Below are 20,725 nucleotides of genomic sequence, written 5' to 3'. Positions count from 1 at the left end.
TTATAAGCAGAAGACCATAGGTGGTTGCCTGTCCAAGACTTGAAGTCATTATCTAACTTGTAATTTCCTTGGTGAGCTGCAAATTTGCCGATGACTTGAAAAACTGATGTATGATAAATAGTGTAAATGGGAATAGAAAATTACAAAGATGTTAACTAGATTAATTGCTAGATTAACAGGATGAAATTGTGGCAAATAGATTTCACCACAAGTATGTGTGGGATAATCCATTTTTGGGCTATAAAGGAATAAATGAGAATATGGTAAAATATCAGGGAGAGTGCACATGCAATGTTTCAAGCCTTATGCACGTAAATTACTAAAATGTAGTTTTCAGTTGCAACATTAAATCAAAAAGTTGGTAGAGTTCTAACCTTTACAACAAGAAGTTATAATAAAACAGAGAAGAACATTTGGCAACAAAGATGCACAATGTAGACAGGCAGGAGGCTGCAAGAACACAGCAAGCCAAGCAACATCAGGAGGTGGAGAAGTCGATGTTTTGGACGCACCCCTTCTTCAGGACTGTGGGTGGGTGTAGGGGGTGCTGTAGATAAAGGGGGTGGCAGAGGTAGGGTGATGAAGTGGGGGTTGGTGAAGACAAGTAGAGGGTACAACATGGAAAAAGTGAGGACTGCAGATGCTGGAGTACCAGAGTTGAAAAATGTGCTGGAAAAACACAGCAGGCCAGGCAGCATCCAAGGAGCAGGAGAATCGATGTTTTGGGCATAAGCCCTGCTTCAGGAATGAGGCTGGTGTGCCAAGCGGGCTGAGATAAAAGGTAGGGGGGAGGGAATTTTCCGGAGGGCCACTGGGAATACGATAGGTGGAAGGAGGTGAGGGTGAAGGTGATGGGCCGGAGAGGGGTGGGGGCAGAGAGGTCGGGAAGAAGATTGCAGGTCAAGAGGGCGGTGCTGAATCCGAGGGTCGGGGCTGAGATAAGGTGGGGAGAGGGAAAATGAGGAAGCTGGAGAAATCTACATTCATCTCGTGTGGTTGGAGGGTTCCTAGGTGGAAGATGAGGCGCTCATCCTCCAGGCATCGTGTGGCCAGGGTCTGGTGATGGAGGAGGCCAAGGACCTGTATGTCATTGGCGGAGTAGGAGGGGGAGCTAAAGTGTTCAGCCACGGGGTGGTTGGGTTGGTTAGTGCGGGTGTCCCAGAGGCGTTCCTGAAATGTTCCGCAAGTAGGCAGCCAGTCTCCCAATGTAGAGGAGACCACATCGGGTGCAGCAGATACAGTAAATGATGTGTGTGGAGATGCAGGTGAATTTGCGACGGATATAGAAGGATCCATTGGGGCCTTGGAGGGAGGTGAAGGGGGAGGTGTGGGCACAGGTTTTGCACTTTTGCGGTTGCAAGGGAAGGTGCCAGGGGTGGAGGTTGGGTTGGTGGGGGATGTGGACCTGACGAGGGAGTCGCAGAGGGAGTGGTCTCTTCTGAATGCTGATAGGGGTGGGGAGGGAAATATATCCCTGGTGGTGGGATCTGTCTGGAGGTGGCGGAAATGACGAAGGATGATACGATGTATCTGGAGGTTGGTGGCGTGGAAGGTGAGGACCAGTGGGGTTCTGTCCTGGTGGTACAACATGGTTGGTCAATGGAGGTCAGTGGATAGCAGGGATGAGTAAAGTCAATGTTGAGTCCTCCTGGCTGTGGGCTGCCCTGGCGGAAGATGAGGTGTTGTACCTCCAACTTGCGGTTTGGTTTGTTGTTAGGTGGTGCAGCAGAGGGCTGTCAAAAGGACATTGTTCGAAATAGGTGGACATCTAGGATGCTTGCGTGTGGAACGTCTCCTCATCCAAGCAGATGTGGTGGAGACGGAGGGGCACAGTGCATGTGTAGCTACTGAGGAGGGTCTGTTCAAATAGCCAAAGAGGCAGACATTTACTACTGGATGTTTACTACAAACCCACAGACTCCCATAACTACCCGGACTATACCTCCTCCCACTCAGTTTCCTGCAAGAACTCCATCCCATTCTCCCAATTCCTCCACCTCCACTGCATCTGCTCGTACGAGGAAACATTCCACTTGCAAGCATTCCAGATCTTCACCGCACCAGCTCCACAACAAACCAAGCCGCAAATTGGAGGAACAACACCTGATCTTCCACCTGGGCAGCCTACAGCCCAGAGGACTCAACACTGAATTCTTCAGTTTCAAATAACCTCCCTTCCCATCCCCTGACTCTCATCCCAGCTCTTCCTCTTCCCTGCCACCAACCAGATTCATTCCTCCCATTGACTAACCAGAGTCTTAACCTCTACCTGTCTTCTCCTATCCCCAGGTCACCACCCTGCCCCAGCCTGTCTATCAGCAACTCCACTTACACCCACCCCCAGTCCTGAAGAAAGGTTACACCTGAAACATCGACTTCTCCACCTCCTGATGCTGTTTGGCTTGCTGTGTTTTTCTAGACTCCTGCCAGTCTACATTGGATTCCAGCATCTGCAGTTTTTTTTTGTCGCTAACAAAGGACAGGTCATGGGGACAGTGCTGTGCTGGAAGGTTGGAACTGGGGTGAGGTGGGGGAAGGGGAAATGACTTCACCAATTTCCTCATTTCCCCTTCCCCTACCTCGCCCCAGTTCCAACCTTCCAGCTCAGCACTGTCCCCATGACCTGTCCTACCTGCTTACCTTCCTTTCCACCTATCCACTCCACCCTCCTTTCTGACCTATCACCTCCATCCCCACCCCCATTCACTATTGTACTCTATGCTACTTCCTCCCCATCCCCACGCCCTTTCATTTATTTCTCCATTCTGCAGGCACCTTGCCTCTATTCCTGATGAAGGGCTTTTGCCCAAAACATCGATTTTCCTGCTCCTCGGATGCTGCCTGGCCTGTTGTGCTTTTCCAGCATCACTCTAATCAAGACTCTGGTTTCCAGCATCTGCAGTCCTTGTTTTTGCCTACCAGACTTATCCAGCCCGGTCTAAAATTGCCACCCAAATCAGCATGGTATTGATGGTCCAGAGAAATGTCCAGCTGCACAAGAAGAACATTAATGATGCTCTGTGCTTCAGAATGATAAGTGCCGTCTTTTTTTTTCTTTGTTGCCATGTACAACCACTTCACCCGCCTTCCGCCAGGGCTCTTGGTCTGCCATTCTTTCAATTGTATGGATAATTTTCCCTCTATCTCCCTCTGACTTCTCCCTCAAATGTTCTCAATGTTTCCTACTCTCTCACTTGAGCCATCTCACCACTTTTCCCCTTCACCAGCACCAACAACTGAATCAGCCACTTCCATCTCACTCAGTCACTCTCTTTGCCTGATTCCAGGTGAGTTGGGTAAGTAATAGATTCTGGCCCAGATTGTGGTGTCCATGCTTTGAGAGGCCAGCCTGAGGGCGTTTGACTAGAGGATAATGACTTCCTGACCAGGCGTCCTGTTCCTCAGCTTGAACTCATTGTGATCAGGCACAGACAACATGACTTTGTTAAAGAAAAGTCATGTTTTAACTAATTTACTGGAGTTCTTTAAAGAAGCAACTTTGTGGATAAAGGGGAACCAGTGGAGGTATTATATTTAGATTTCCAGAAAATATTTCATAATGATGACATCAAAAGGTTTTTCAGAAACTAAAATCTCATCCTATTGGAGTAACATTAACATGCTAGCTGATTGGTTGGCTAACGAAAAACAGACAATAGGAATAAATGGTTCTTTTTCATGCTGACAAGATGTCACGTGATATGTCTCAGGGATCAGTGCTGAGGCTCAACTCTTTACAATTTAAGTAAATGATTTAGATGAAGGGACGCAGGTGTGGTAGCTAAATTTGCTGATGACACAAATATAGGTAGAAAAGTGAGTTGTGCAGTGGACATGAGCTAATAAAGACATATTGACAGAATCTCAAAAAGCAGTAGATACTGGACCTTCAAATATTTCTCAGCCAGAGGTCAATAGATTCTTGATTGCCAAGGGGATGAAATTGGATACTTGGATTCTTTGCTCTGGATATCTGGAATTTACAAAAAGGTTATTATATACTCACCGAAAATCCATGAGAACCACAGTGTTGAACAACAAGCAGAAAGTAAGGATATTCTTCAGAAGGAGCAGTTTTGGCCATAGCAACTTAGACAGGGATTCTCTGTAAATCACAGACAGTGGAACAGAGTGTTGTGAATTCATCTTTTATTGACTGCAAATGTTTTGATGCGGCCAAGATCCCCTGCATAATCCCAACTGCAAATATAGCTTTACTGGATTGATCATTTTATACTTCTTTCCTGTTGTTTAATGGAAATTAAGATTACAATCTGACGGAAGCCTTCAAAACATCTGATGTTCCTTGATTCAGTGTTCGTGTTAGTATGGGCTAGGGAAAGGATCACTGTCACTTCGACAGTTAGAACTTTGTGAGGTGCTAAGGTTGGCTGGTCTCTCTGTCTTCATTCTTGTAGATGCAGCTATAGTGGCAGTAGCTCACAGAGCTGAAGGTGAAAACCAAACCTATTTGAAAATGCAATAATATGTTTACAAAGAAGTTTCATGTGTGATACCGATGTGCCCTCAAGGTTTTCTTTCTCCTTTCTCTCTCATTACATCTAGGTGCAGATTCATTTTCTGTTGGACCAACACTTTCTTTGTTAGCGTTTTAGAAAATATCTGATGTAGCTTTCCTATCTAGTTTTATATTTTAGCCACCTTTCTCTTGTAATCCAATTCTTCACCCTCCCCCCTTAACCTTTTTGTAATTCTTTGTTTTATTTTAAATATTCAGTTCAATCTTCTGACCTGCCCCCAATTTTGCACAATTATATTTCTTTTCTTTAAAATTGATAATTTGATTTTTGATTTTTTTCATTAACCACTGATGGTGGGTCCATCCCTTATAATTTTTCTTGTTTGTATATATTCTGTGCTTCCTGGAATCTCCGCTTAAATGCTTATCTCTGTTGACCGAACCTCAACCAAACTTACCAGTTTACTTTCACGAGCTCTGCTTTCTAGCCCTCATAATTGCCCTTTGTTTAAATTCAAAGTAATAGACTTGGACTCGCACTTCTCTCCCTTTAAAGTATATATAAAATTCACCTGTATGGTCACTGCTACCGATGAGGTGCCTTTAGTATGAGGTCACTGTGGGCGGCACGGTGGCACAGTGGTTAGCACTGCTGCCTCACAGCGCCTGAGACCTGGGTTCAATTCCCGACTCAGGCGACAGACTGTGTGGAGTTTGCACGTTCTCCCCGTGTCTGCATGGGTTTCCTCTGGATGCTCTGGTTTCCTCCCACAGTCCAGGTCAGGTGAATTGGCCATGCTAAATTGCCCATAGTGTTAGGTAAGGGGTAAATGTAGGGGTATGGGTGGGTTGTGCTTCAGTGGGTCGGTGTGGACTTGTTGGGCCGAAGGGCCTGTTTCCACACTAAGTAATCTAATAATGAGTCTTATTTTGTTGGTCAAAACCAGGACCTGTATAGCTTGCTGTACATGCTGGTCTGAAAAGTTCTAAAACCATGGAATGAATTCCTCATCCAAATTAGGTTTTACCATCTCATTTTTCCAGTCTATATACAAGTTAAAACACTCCATAAAAATCACTACCCTTTTGACAAGCTCCCACATTTCTTTCTTGATAGATATCCTATCATATTTACCATTAGGGAGCCTGTACATATCTCCCATAGGTGGCTGGTTATTTTTATTATTCCGAAACTGTCTCAATATCTTGGTTTCATGGATTTAGGTCATCCCTCTTTATTATGTTAATATCATTTTTAATTAAGAGCAACTCCTCCACCGTTTCCTAGCATCCTGTCCTTCAATACTTAAGTCCCAAACCTAGGTCATCCTGCAGTCACACCTCAGTGAATGGCCATGATATTGCATTTATTTATCTCAATCTATACTAGTAGTTCATTTGTCGTTTCAAATACTATGCGCTTTCAAATATATTGCCTTTAGTTTTATAACCTCTAATTGCTGATTTGCTCCTTGATCTTTGTTCTCTTTCTCTTCCTGTCATTTTCTGTTTACCATTTCCCGTATTAATTCCTTACATTGTCTATTTCCCATTCTTTGGTTCACTGCAGCTTCCCAAATTTGGGCGCTTGCTTCCACTATTTAAACTAAAATTAGTTGTACTTTCCTAGTTACATAGTTCATAAGAACACTGGGTGTAGCACACTTCAGGTATATGTTGTCTCAACAGTACAGATCCTCCTTTCTTCAGTTTTTGGTGCCCCAATAACCAGAATGTCTTCTTCCACACCAGATTACCTGAATCATGTCAGCAGGCAGACACATAACTGTCTCATCTCATCATTCTTTGCTGCGGAGAACCATGTCAGTCCCGTTGACTATGCTGTCCCCTACTACCACTTTAATCCCATTTCACTGCCTGACTTGAATAGCTTCCTATCACCATGGGGCCTTGGTCGTTTAGCTCATCCACTCCACAGCCTTGGCTCTCATCCACACAAGCTAAGAGAACCTCAAATCTCTGTCAGACAGTATCTTTAGAGAAAGAAACAGGATTGCAATTTCTGAAAAGGTGTCGGACTGGTCTTGAAACATTAACTCTGTTTCTCCATTGATGCTTCCAGATCTACTGAGATTTTCCAATGCTCTCTGAATATGTTTGAGACATTTAGTGACTGTAGAAACATGTACAATGAAAGTCTGTTTCTTTTGTTTACTATTGTAATATTTACTGAGATCAATAGATATTTTTGAAAACTAATAAAAAACCTATGGTAATGTGCTGATCATAGCAGTCTACAGCACAGCCCTTTGACCCATCAATTTTGTGCTGCTTTAAAAACAACCTCCTAACTATTCCAATCCCACCTGATTCCTGAGGCGTTTTAACCTTGGCATCACAAGTGCACTCTAAATTCTTCTGAAATGTTATGAGGGTTTCTGTCTCTACAATCCTTGCAGGCAATGATTTCCAGGTTCCTACCACTCTCCGAATGAAACAAAATTATTCATATCTCCTCTAAAACACATACCCCTTATCTTAAATCTAACCCCCCGCTCAATGATCCAACCATTAAAGGAAAACGTTTATTTCTGTTTACCCTGTCTGTGTTACCCATAATTTAATATTATGTTCCCCTCAGTCTTCTCTGCTTCAAGGAAAACAACCTCAGTCTGTTCTATCTCTCTTCATAACTAAAACTTCTAGCTCGGGCAACATCCTGTCAAATCTCTTCTGCACTCTCCAGTGTAATCATCCATCCTATAATATGGATACTAGAACTGGGCACAGTAGTCTAGCTGTGACCTAACTAATGTTTTAAATGGTTTCAGCATTGTTTCCCTGCTCTTCAGTTCTATGCCTCGGCTAATAAAGGTAAGTATCCCATATGGCTTCTTAACCACTATATCCTGCTACCTTAAGGGACTGATGGACATGCACACCAAAGGTCCCTTCGACCCCAGTGCTTCCCAGAGATCTACCTTTTATCAGGTATTCGCTTGCCTTGTTTATCCAGTCCAAGTGGGGTGTGCCTCAGACTTGTAGGGATTAAATTCCAATTGCCACTGACCAGGCTCTCTATACCCTCCTGTGATCTAAGGCTGACATCCATGATTATGTCACTGAATTAGTAATGCAGAAGCCTGAGCTAGTTATCCCAAAATGAGTTTAAATCCCACAATGGAGCAGCTCAGTGGTTTAGCACTACTGCCTCACAACACCTGGGATCTGGTTTAGTTCCAGTCTTTGGTGTCTGCGTGGGTTTCCACCGTCTCCAGTTTTCTCCCACAGTCCAAAGATGTGCAGGTTAGGTGCATTACTCCATAGTGCCCAGTAACCCATGGGTTAGCCATGTAAAATCCCATGCAAAGGGACAAGGTGGGTCTGGGTGGGATGCTCTTTGAAGTGTCAGTGCAGACTCAATTGGTCAAATGGCTTCTTGCTGCACCGAAGGGATTCTATGAATGGCAGCTGGAGAATTTAAATTAATCTTAAATAAACATGGAATACAAGGCTAGCATTAATAATTGTGACCGCAAAGCCGCTAGATTGTTGTAAATTCACATTTGGTTTAGTCACATCCTTTAGAGATGGCAATTTGTTATTGTTAACTAGTTTGGCCAAAATGTGACTCAACTCACAGCAGACCTAAGGAGCAACTTTTTCACGCAGAGGATGGTTCATGCATGGAATGACCTGCCAGAGGAAGTGGCTGGTACAATTACAACATTTAAAAGGCATCTGGATGGGTATGAATAGGAAGGGTTTAGAGGGATATGGGCCGAGTGCTGGTAGATGGGATTGGCTTAATTTAGGACATCTGGTTAACATGGACGAGTTGGACTGAAGGGTGTGTTTCCGTGCTGTACATCTCTGTGACTCTACGTAGTTTCTTAAGTTATCTCTTAAAAGGTTTCGTAATTGAACAATATCCAAGGAGATGATTCACTGCTACTTGGTCATGGGAATTAGGAATAGAGAGTTGACCTTGCTAGCAATACCCATATCAGTTGAAAAAAGTTTTAAAATGAAGCCAAAGAAAAGAGCTCATGGCACAGAAAGACCTACGTCTGTTTTTCAAATGAGGCATTAACTTAAGAACAAATCTCAGGTGGTTGTGAAATAGCTTGTATAGCATTTTACTCTCCACTGAACCACTATAAATAAACTAACTGGTTTAGTTGTTAAATACATGTCTTCACTCTGTGCCTATTGGACAACCTGCATATTAGAGTCATAGAGATGTACAGAATGGAAACAGACCCTTTGGTCCAACCTATCCGTGCCGACCAGATATCCCAACCCAATCTAGTCCCACCTGCCAGCACCTGGCCCATATCCCTCCAAACCCTTCCTATTCATATACCCATCTAAATGCCTCTTAAATGTTGCAATTGTACCAGCCTCCACTACATCCTCAGGCTGCTCATTCCATACGCATACCACCCTCTGCATGAAAAAGTTGCCCCTTAGGTCTCTATTATATCTTTCCCCTCTTACCCTAATCCTATGCCCTCTGGTTCTGGCATAATCTTGCATAATGACTGTGACTGTGCTTGAAAGAAGCGTTTTGGGATATCCTGAGTCCATGAAAAAGCACAATGTAAAGTAAGCTTGCATCTTTTAACAGAGTTATGGACTATATTTGTGTATTTGTAAGCAAAGTAATGTTGGTAACTTTTGTTTTATTTTTCTTTAGGAAGTAGTTTATTTAACTGAGGGCTCTGGATACTTTTTCGTTAATACTACTGATACTGAGATTCTGACTAACACATATCTGGAGGCCAAAAACTATGTACAAGTCAGTATCAATTTTCAAAAAATTATAGCTACTTTTTTTTTTGGCTTGCATTGATACTTTTAAACTTTTTGCTGCAGATAAGGCCATTACAACCAGGCTTTGTGACAATGAAAGCATATGACCTCTGCCTGACATGCAAAGGTCCAGCCAGAGCAGAAATCTGTGTATCAGATATATTAGACTTTGAACTAAATTTTATTCACAAGGTAAGTACATTGTAAATATGCAAATCTATTACTAAGCAATTACTTCAGAGCAGTTTAATTGCTGATCAAATACAAGTTAAATTGGTATTTTTGTAAGATGAGAAAAATTAAATTATATAATATTTAGCTTGGTAAACTTCCTTGAGATCAAATTTTGGTGATATAAGACTAATCTAGTACTTCTGGTGTCTGTATTTAGAACAATAGTACTTGGGTGGGATAAAAAGAGTTCAAAAAATCACAACGATGCATGGTGCAAAGGATCTTAATAGGACAATGGTTAGAAAATGAGGCAGTGGTTGCAACTAAAATAGTTATTTCATTATCTACAGATTGAAATTGGAAAGTCTGTTGCAGTTAACGTCAGGGTGTTGGATTTCTTCAAGAAACCCTTTTTGAACAGATACTTTCGTTACATGAATATAAGCTTACAGGCAGCTTCCCCAATTGTCACCTTAGAGTAAGTATTGAACACAAGTCGAAAGGTCTAATTGTTTTAGAAAGACCAACTCAAAATATTAGAAGTAAAATTCATGTATTTTCAAAGAGTATATTGATCTTTCTTTTATGTTTGCATGGAAACATTCATTTACAGCACAAATAGATGTATGGTTTGACATAGGTTTTCACTGCTTACTATGGCTGTGGATCTCAAAGTTGAGTGTATGCAACATATCCTGTTTCAGTACCTCTCATCCTGGATTCCTGATATCTGACTCCTGATCTGCTACCTCAAACTTGACTTTTCCCATACATTACTTCTCACCCGATTCAATTTCTCATTGGATTGGTACTAGGTCAACCTCATTTTAGGTATGAAAGTGAAGGTATGGAAGCAAATTGTAAATATAGAAAGAAATAAAGGAATTTGCAGGAGGGAAAAGCAGCAGGAACATAAGTGGAAGATAGGAGAAATAACAAGAAAAACAAGTGATAAGGGTGAGGTTGAGAAATGGAACTGGGAGAAGAGAAACAGAAGTAAAAAATGAAGAAAAGAAATCTGGTTAACTGGTAAGAATGATGACAATATTGAGGTAATTTTCTGAATTCATCAAGTCAGTGGGAGACTTTACCCTCATTTGTGTATTTTAAGATTATGGGAACCCTGCTGTCAATTTCAGTATGTGTGATTGAACATGCGAGTTTGTACACTTTATAAATGTTGAAAATTTGTTTTGAATTTTATGAAGCTCAGTAATTGTTCATTTCTCTCAAATTGCGATAGATTTAAAAGTGGAATTCATATTGTTATGGGAAAGGATAAATATGATTTTCTGTAGAACAAACAAAGTAACTGACTGTCTTTGGATATTTTGTGCACATTGCCACTTATTGTGAAAATCATGCCAACAGTAGTTATGGAGCGAACCAAACCCTTAAAATGTCAAGTTGATGAACAATTTTTGGTGTTCAACAACTTATGACAATTTATGGGGAGGTGGTTAAATATTGTTAAAATACAGTACTTGCATAAACATTTTAATTTTTAGACCAATTACTGACTTGGATAAATATGCTGCAAGTTACTTACTGAGAGCTGTGGCTTTGGGTCAAACCACTCTTATAGCAATGGCCAGAGACAAGTTTGGTCGAAAGTTGAGCTCTTCCCCACGTCAGATTGAAGTGAGTATGTTCCTTTAATTGTATTGACTAAGAGTAAGTCTGCATTTCTATCATCATATTATTTAGTTTAACCACAACGCAAACAGTAATAGATTTCAACACCCTGAGAATGTTTTGTACAATTTCAAGCAGTAAAGTAGTACCATTTATGTTTAAGATTATATTTGTTATTACCTCTGAAGAAGGAAGTGTGGATTTTACTGCATTAGACATTTTCGTGAAATGGGAAAAGAGGTCATGGAAATAGAACTAGGGGCCTGAAACCCACTTAAATTTTCTTTCTGATACAATCCTGCTCCTTCGACACTGCTTCTCCACTGACATGGGAATGAGGGCCTGCTGCTGAGTACAATTTCTTTGCCTTGTTCTGATAAAAAGGATATAAGCATTAAGCCATGGGGCCTGTGTGGCAATCATGCTGAGCAGCATATTGAAGGAATGGAGCTTTAGTGGAAGACCCCTCTCTCACGCTGGCCTCTTCCTCTTTAGAGATCCAGTGTTTATTAGACAGCAATTACCCAAAGGAAAAATAAATCTGTGGGACTTAGCTGGCCCACTAATACCACACCTTGCCTGCTCTGATGCTGCAAGATGTGATTGATTATAATACTGATCATGTTTGACCTCTTGCAGCTGTGAGTTTCCTCTTGGTAAAAGTTTTGCTGTCTTGCTTTATTAAAGATGTTCCAGAGAGGAAACTGGGACAGAAGTCTAAACCCGCAACCTTGTATGAACTAGTTTTGTTCTAATGAGTAGTTTTTGGATTACCAGCAGAAAGTTGCATTTGTCACTTAGTATTATTCTACTATTGGAAAACTAAAATGTTTTGTCTAAGTATTCAGATCCTCCACAATTTCTTCATTTCCCGTTACTATATCTTCAGCCTTATTTTCCAGCAGTCCAATGTCCACTCTTGCCTCTTAACTTTTAGATATCTAAAAAGATCTCTTGCAACTTTCTGTTATATTATTAGTTGGCTTACTTTCCCATTTCATCTTCTCTCCCCTTATTGGTTTTTCAGTTATCCTATGCTGCTTTATAAAGGCATCCCAGTCCTCTGGCTTCCCATTCTTTACCATATGCTTTCTTATTCACTTTTATGCTGTTCCTGACTTCCCTGGTCAGCCATGATTACTTTATCTTCCTCTTAGTATGTTTCTTCTTCCTTGGGATGAATTTCTGTTGTGCCTCCTGAATTCCCGCTGCCATTGCTGCCCCACCATTTTCCTTGCTGGGCTCTTCCTTCCAATCAACTGCCAACTCCTTCTTTATGTCTTTGCAGTTACCTTTGCTCAATTGTAATATTGTTATGCTAGATTCAAGCTTCTCCCTCTCAGACTAGGGGGTCAATGCTATCATATTATGGTCACTGCCCCCTAGGGGTTCCTTCACCTTAAGCTCCCTAATCAAGGCTGCCTCATGACACATCACCAAATCAAGAATTACCTGTTCCCTAGTAGGGTCTATCACAAGCTGTTCCAAAAAGCCATCTCATAGGCATTCCACAAATTCCTTTTCTTGGTAGCTGTTCGTAATCTGATTTTCTGACTACTGACATCTTGACTACTGCTTGGAGGCCTGTACACAGATCTCATCCGGGTCTTTTTCCTTTGCAGTTCTTCAACTCTACCCATATAGATTTTACGGCTTCTGACCCAATATCACTTCTTGCTAGCAATTGAATTTCATTTCATATTAACAAGGTATTCCCAATCCCTCTGTCCAGATGTCCTTTTGATTCACCAGGACTTTGGTCCCAGCAGGATTCAGGTTGAGCCCAATCTATCTGAACAGCTCCCTCTTTTCCCAGTACTGATGCCAATGTCCCATGTATTCAAAAATAGAAATTGCTGGAAAAGCTAAGTCTGGCATCATCTCTAAAGAGAAAACACCGTTAACATTTCAGGTCCAGTGAACCTTCCTCAGAACTGATGGTAGCTAGGAAAATGTTTTTTTATGCAGAAGACAAGGTGGAGAGAGGATGTAAGGATTAACTGATAAGTGGAGATAGAGCCCAAAGAGACAGACCAGTTGGACAGACAAAGAAATGAATAGTGATCAGGCTAGGAAAATGAATAGCTATTAATGGGGACTGTTTGTAGCTAAAATTGGCTTGTGTTAATAGCAGACCATGTGATACTGGTGTACAGGTGTTGGGGTAAGGACATAGGAGAAGCTCAAGCCCGAGAGTTGTTGAATTCAGTATTGAGGCCAGAATGCTCTAGATTTTCCCCATATCTATGAATTCAAAACCCATTTCTCGCATGTGATCTTTCAGAGGAGAGACAACCTGAAACATTAACTCTGTTTCTATCTATCAATGTTGTCCAAGCAGCTGAATATTTTTAACATTGTCATTCCTTTTTAAGCGTGAAAACTTGCAATATTTTTCTTTTGTATAAATGTTTTGACAATTGACCATTTGTTCTTAGAACTAGGGAGGCACGTTGCTTTCTAAATCAGTATTAGCAGTTAATGATGCACATGATAGACATAAAAATTGTGTATTCAATATTTAGATGAGGAATAGATTGCTCACATGATCCTAACCCACAATTTGCATTGGTTTCAGGTATTTCCCCCTTTTAGATTAATCCCACAGAAAGTGACCTTGATCATTGGTGGAATGATGCAGGTTAGTAAACATAAGTAAACTCACACACTAACTTTATTGCATGAATATAGGATTTATGAACATCCTGTTGTGATATTGGAGCCAAACGTTTTCAGGATGTTAGCATAAGATTGACATAAAAAGAATTGGGAGTAAAGGACAAGAATGGACAGCACAGTGGCTCAGTGGTTAGCACTGTTGCCTCACAGTGGCAGGGATCGGGTTTAATTCCAGCCTCTGGTGACTGTCTATGTGGAGTTTGCATGTTCTCCCCATGTCCGCAGGAGTTTCCTCCACGTGCTCCGTTTTCCTCCCACAATGCAAAGGTGTGCAGGTTAGGTGGATTAGTCATGCTAAATTTCCCTGTAGTGTCCAGGGATGTGCAGGCTAATTGGGTAACCATGGTAAATATGGCGTTCTGGGGCTAGGGTGAGAGCCTGGATGTAGGTGGAATCATCTTTGGAGGGTTAGTACAGACATGATAGGTCGAATGGTCTCTTTCCATACTGTGGCGACTCTATGATTCTATAAATAATTGTAATGAATGTGATGTTGTAATTGAGGATTTCGCAGTGAACATAGAATATACTTTGTAAATTATGTTAAAGGTTAATAATATGCTCTGGGAAGGAAAAAGCTGATGATTTTCCACTATTGTGACTTTTTTGTGGTTGTCTTAAATGAGAAAACTGATGCTGCCAGGTTTAGAATCATGCTTTATATCTGCTTGGAGCAACTGGAAGCGTAGTTTTTGCTGATCTCTATTTGGTCATTGAATAAGTCATTGATATGTGCAGAACATAAAAGTGAGGAGAGATTTGTTAAGTACACATAAATAAGTAAATGAAAGGTAAAAAGAAAACTTCATGGACTTCATAAACTCCCAAAGGGAACTTTCAATGTTTGGCTTAAATTGTAATGTTGTTCACTCATGCACATCCAGAGTTCATTGCATACATGAGACCCATTCGCAACAGTCTTTAGCCAAAAGTGTTGAGTGTATGATCTATTGGGCACCTCCAGACTTTCCCAGCATCACAAATGCAAGTCTTAAGCTAATTCATTCCACTCTGTGTTATATCAAAAAATGGCTGGAGACACTGAATACTTGCAAAGGCTATGGACCCTGATAATATTCTCGCATTATTACTCCAGATGTCTGCTCCAGAACCTGCCATGCCCCTAGCCAAGCTGACCCAGTCCAACGTGGCCAATTACCACTCCATCAGTCTACTCTCAATCATCAGTACATTGATGGAAGGTGTTATAAACATAAATACATCAGGTGTTTTGAACTAACACCTGATTACACATCTCTGCAGGAATTCCTCGGGGTTATGTCCTAGGCCCAGTCATCTTCAGCTGCTTTATCAATGAACTTCCCTGCATCATAAGGTCAAAAACGTAGAAGTTTGCTGATGATGGCACAATATTCAGTACCGTTCCTGACTCCGCCGAAACTGAGGGAGACCATTTCCACAAGCAGCAGGAATTGGTCACTATCCGGTTTGGGATAACAAATAGCAAGTAACATTTGCACCACGTAATTTCCAGGCAATGACCATCACCAACAAGAGTGAACTTAACCATCATCCCTTAACATTGAATAGATTACTATGCTGCATCCCCTACAGTTATTATCCTGAGGCATCCAATTGACCAGAAACTGAACTGGAGCAGTCACGTAAATACTGTGGCTACATGACCAGATCATTGGCTAGGAGCCCTGTAGTGAGTAACTCGCATTCTAACTCCCTAAAACCTGAGAACTATCTGCAGGTCAAGAATGCAGTGGAATACTTCTCACTTGGCTGGGTGAATGCAATTGCAATAACATTCATGAAGCTAATATCATTCAGGACAAAGCAGTGTGCTTGATCAGTATCACAGTCACAAATATTCAATCCCTCCATCACCAATATTCATTAGTAACAATTACCATAATCTACAAGATGCACTGCAGCATTAACCAATGTTTCTTAGCACCTTCCAAACCTATGACCACTACCATCTAGAGGGCACCAGCTACATGTGGACACCAACAGCAGATTCCCTTCCAAAACATTCATCAATCTGACTTGGAAATATATTGCTGTTCTTCTCAGTGTCACTGGGTCAATATCCCGGAACTCCCTCCTGCATTGTGAATCTACCTACACCAAATGGATTGCAGATCTTTGAGCAAGCAGCTCATCATTATTAAGTTAAAAATCACACAACACCAGGTTATAGTCCAACAGGTTTAATTGGAAGCACATTAGCTTTCAGAACGACGCTCCTTCATCAGGTGATTGTCACCCGATGAAGGAGCGTCACTCCTAAAGCAAGTGTACTTCCAATTAAATCTGTTGGACTATAACCTGGTGTTGTGTGATTTTTAACTGTTACACCCCAGTCCAACACCGGCATCTCCAAATCATCATTATTAAAGCAGCTAGGAATGGGCAATAAATATTGTCCCTGACAGTGATTTCACATCCCATAAATACATTTTCTTTTAAAAAAGTGTGGGGAGAACAGGCCAAAATTATTGAGAAAACACCTGAAAAACAGTACTTTCTCCTGAAAAGTACTAAAACTGTGCTATATTTTAATATAGAGTGTTGATTAAAAGCTTGTCCTAGAGTCAAACTATTATTTTCTGATTTTTATATTGTAATTGATTGCAGGTGATGTCTGAAGGTGGTCCACAGCCACAGACAAATATTCATTTCTCTATTAATAATGGTACCATTGCTAAAGTAAATGAATTAGGGCAGCTGACTGCCCTAATGGTGGGAACAGCAAAAGTGACTGGTATTATTCAAGCTGTCGACGATGACACAGGAAAAGTGGTTGTTTTCTCCAAGGTAATGCAAGGTTTGACTATGAGTTTTTATTTCCACCTAAAGACTCAGCTGTCAATCTGGCTCATAAATGGATGTTGAAGATTAGCAGTTTATTTATCAGAACCTTCTTATAATTCCTTCCAAAACAACTGAGATATGATTAATTTTACTATCATCAGTAACTGGAAAGTCGATGGTGATTTTGTACACCCCTACCAAAACAGGAGTTGATAACTGGAAAAGCTAGTGATTCTTGAAACATTGTTCAATGTTCCAGTGTACATGTCTTTCAGTTTACCTCAAACACAATGGGTATGAAATATGTACACTGTGTTGAAAGATTATTTTTTATTATTTATTCTGTAAAAGCTATCCATGTTACTATTTAATCTACTTGCTAAAATCATAGAAAACTGTTTTATTCTTCTCTCAGTTAGTAGTAAGAATGTCACTGGTAATTTTCAGAAATACGTGAAGTGGAAAAGAGGGTTTGTGTGGAACAGTCTTTTTGAGAAATCTAGTAGAGACAGATTGTCTAACTCAGAATTAGGGACATACAGAACCATCAGAACCATCTCTGTGGCTGCATTTTAGGGTTCTGTTCTATACATTCAGTGTGGAAGAGAGTGGAGATGCCTTGAGGGGTGACTGCCTCCCTGCTCACACTAATGGGAAAACTTGCCAAATCAAGCTTCAGTTAGCCACTTCAGAGTTGAAAGATTTTGTAAAATTTTTTTTTACATTTGACAGAGGCAGAGGAGGAGCGAGAGCAACAGATGGTGTGGAGGTTCAGTACAAAAGACATTAAAGTTGCTAAAAATGGTGAAAGAAAAATAAATATGTAAAATGTGTAAAAATTAAGATGTGAAATAGAGAAAATGAGTCCTCTTTGCTGAGGGCAAAGTAAACATAACAACGCTGGACTTTGAGGAGGTGAAAGCTGTAAGAAAAATGGAGGACAGACATCACGTGGTCAGGCTGTAACGTTGTGCAGTTCAATATTGAGTCCAAGAGTCTGTAATTTGCTTAAGTGGTGGTGTTCCTGAGTTTGCATTGTCCTATGTTGAACATTGCAGCAGGCCTCGGTCAGAATTGTCAGCATAAGAGCAATGTGGTTTTATTGTTTGGGTCAAGATATGGTTACATTTCCTGTATTTGTCAGGCGAAACTTAAGAATTGATGTGACTTTCTATCCTGTTGCCTAGAGAATCAGCAGAAAGTACTCCCAGCTAATGTCAGCAACTCTGATCTGGAGGCAAGATATCGAGTATTTCTTCAGAAGAAGTTCAATTTCAGAGACTTGTTAGCCAATCCAAATGACCAACAACTGTCATCCCATCATTGCCATTAGGAATCTTGGCCACTTTTGGGACTATAGGAAACCCCACAAGTCACTTTCAGTGTTGGGATGGATGCAGGTAAACAGGTGTCATGACAGGGACTTGGATAAAGTTGAGGTTATCCCACCTGTTATCCTTCTGTCCTTGATCACCTCCCACCAGCCATAAAATTGAGGCCGGATACCAAGTGATCATTAATTGATTAAATAAGGGCCTCATTTCGGGCAAGGACAGACAGACCGCATTTGGGATTTCTCACCTGCTGTAAATTACAGACAAGTGAAACTGGTCCCATTAAAAATTTTGTAGGTATTTCAATAGACATTACCTAAGTAAAGGTGACTAACTATGAAGAGGGGTCATTCTGTGGCAGTTTGATGAATTGTGCAAATATGTTTTTTTTAAGAAAGCAGGATCTTTTTAACCATAAAGCTGAATAAATAACTTTTCAAAGCACTGCGTAGTTGAGAATAACTGGATTTTATGTTTTCACAAAAGGATGAAGTGACTGTAAATGTGATTCAACTAAGAGGGATAAAAATTCATGCTCCAGTAACTAGATTGAGGACTGGAACTCAGGTACAATATGTAATCATTTCCATGTTTGTGTGAATTAATATTAATATCATTAAAAAAGATTTTATGCAGTATACTGTTTTATAACAGTGGCTCAAATCAGGAATGTTAGCCAAGCAACATTTTATATGTGTAATTTGAATCATAAGTCTTTCTACTTTAATAATCTTGTCACTAATTTGGCCCATTTTTTGCTCATTCCCAATGTGTAGTCGTGACAGTTTTTCTTTTACAGATATTTGTTTTTTTTAAAAAACTCATTATAAATTCTGCTTTTATGTTAGATTTACTATGTCCTGATGACAGCAGATAACACAAAGATAGGTGGAAGGATAGGTAGTGTTGAGGACTTGAACAGGCTGAAAAAAAGTGGGCAATGCAGTGATGATGGAAAACATTGTGGGAAAGTATGAAGTTATGCACTTTGGCAAGAAGAGTGGAGGCATACACTATTTTCTTAATGGGGAAAGGTTTCAGAAATCTCGAGCAAAAAGGGACTTGGGAGTCCTAGTTCAGGATTCTCTTTAGGTTAACATGCAGGTTCATGATGTTTAGAAAGACAAATGCAATGTCAGTATTAATTTCAAGAGAGCTAGAGTACAAGCTCAGAGATGTATTGCTGAGGGTGAGTAAGGTTCTGGTCGGACTGCATTTGGATTGTTATTGCCAGTTTTGGATCCTGTATCTAAGGAAGGATGTGCTAGTGTTGGAGAAAATGCAAAGATTTACAAGAAAAATCCCTGGATTAAAGGCTTGTCATATGAGGTGTAGTTGAGGACTGTGGGTCTGTAATTGATCAGAAGAGTGAGGAGGGGGTTATCTCATTGAAACTTAAAGAATACATAGGGCCCTGGATAGAGTGGATGTGGATTAGATATTTCCACTAATAGGAGAGGCTAGGACCTAAGACCTCAGCCTCAGAATGGAGAGATGACCCTTTAGAAGTAACATATGGAAATTCTTCAGGTGGTTAATCTGTGGATCTTATTACTGCAGAAGGGTGTTAAGGCCAAATTATTGAGTGTATTTAAGACAGAGATAGACAGGCTCTTGATTGGTAAGGTGTTCAAGGGTTATAGAGAGTATACAGGAGAATGGGGTGAGAAACATATCAGCCATGGTTGTGTGATGGAGCACATTCAATGGGCTGAATGGCCTCATTCCATTTCCCATCTTATATTCTGTGGTCAAATAACAATTTTCATTTAAATGAGGTCCCTGCTTCCCTATTCTTTTGATAATTAATTTATATCTTTTCAGTACCAATCACCGATCAGTGAAAATAGATTCTAGCTGTTTGTCAAAACTTCATCATCTTGACCACCTTTGACATGATTGAACCTCTTTGTTCTTACAGAAATAAACTGTAGTCATTACCTTTAACTGATAGATCTTTGTACATCTTTTCAACCATCCTTTAATAGTTTTGATATTCTTCCTGAAATAAAGTGCCCAAAACAGAAAGTAATGTTCCATGTGTGCCCTAGCCACTCATTATATATTGTACTCTTATTTATCCAAATAAGAATCATACAAGCATTTGTAGTCTTACGAATTGGACATTTCACTTTTAAAGATTTGTGTTGCTAAAATCCTAAACTTCCATAAATCAAAACAGCCTACTTTTTATTCTGGGCTGATGGTGGGACTGGTTCCAGGGCCCACTCGTAACAGGGGAAGGGGATTGGGCAAAGCATTTATAATCTCTGATTTGATAGAGGCAATCTGTTAATTGCCTTGGGAATGGACTAGAAAATGATGAGGTGCAGGTTCATTGAAACAGACTGTATTAGCACGCGTGTAACTATAGAAGTATAAGTACCATGGATTTCAGGAGAGGCTGAGGGCTTCTACAGTAGGGCTGACTCACTCTTTACAGCTGTGGACCTAAAGTGCAAACCTGAGACAGTGAGAAAGAAGACTTTTCTTTTCAGAAGGTAGAATACCAAACCAATTAGGCATGAGCAGGTGAAATGAGGGAAAACTTGGTCCAATGCTGAAAAAATTCCATGATCTTATTCTTTCTGGAAAGATGACTGCAATGGCAAACCTTCATGTCACATCTCTTTAGTAATTAGCCTAACCAACTGAGAAACTTGAAGATGTATGTTGCCCTGAATATTTTGTTATAACTAAAACTGTATGGAAGCATGTCTGCATAGTTTACTCTTGTGAAACTTTCCCTGTCATCATATATATAATTCCACTAGAAATAGCAAAAACATTTGGATCCAATATATATGAATTATATTTGACTGTGTACCGTTCTTTGTAATTTGTTGTTAAGTTCCTTTTT

At 40.5% G+C, this 20,725-nt stretch overlaps 1 protein-coding gene across 1 annotated transcript in view; it reads left to right on the top strand.

The window, feature by feature from the left end:
- Positions 1-20,725, top strand: part of LOC132830233 (nuclear pore membrane glycoprotein 210-like) — a 188,844-nt gene that overhangs the window by 92,626 nt on the left and 75,493 nt on the right. The window contains exons 19-25 of the mRNA XM_060847766.1: positions 9,141-9,242; positions 9,320-9,448; positions 9,781-9,908; positions 10,939-11,071; positions 13,644-13,706; positions 16,355-16,534; positions 18,352-18,432. Coding sequence (XP_060703749.1) covers positions 9,141-9,242; positions 9,320-9,448; positions 9,781-9,908; positions 10,939-11,071; positions 13,644-13,706; positions 16,355-16,534; positions 18,352-18,432 — 816 coding nt within the window. The remainder of the gene's footprint in view (positions 1-9,140; positions 9,243-9,319; positions 9,449-9,780; positions 9,909-10,938; positions 11,072-13,643; positions 13,707-16,354; positions 16,535-18,351; positions 18,433-20,725) is intronic.

The sequence above is a fragment of the Hemiscyllium ocellatum genome, chromosome 31 (assembly GCF_020745735.1).
Source record: "Hemiscyllium ocellatum isolate sHemOce1 chromosome 31, sHemOce1.pat.X.cur, whole genome shotgun sequence".
Classification (NCBI taxonomy): Eukaryota; Metazoa; Chordata; class Chondrichthyes; order Orectolobiformes; family Hemiscylliidae; genus Hemiscyllium; species Hemiscyllium ocellatum.
This window is presented reverse-complemented; position numbering and strand designations above follow the sequence as displayed.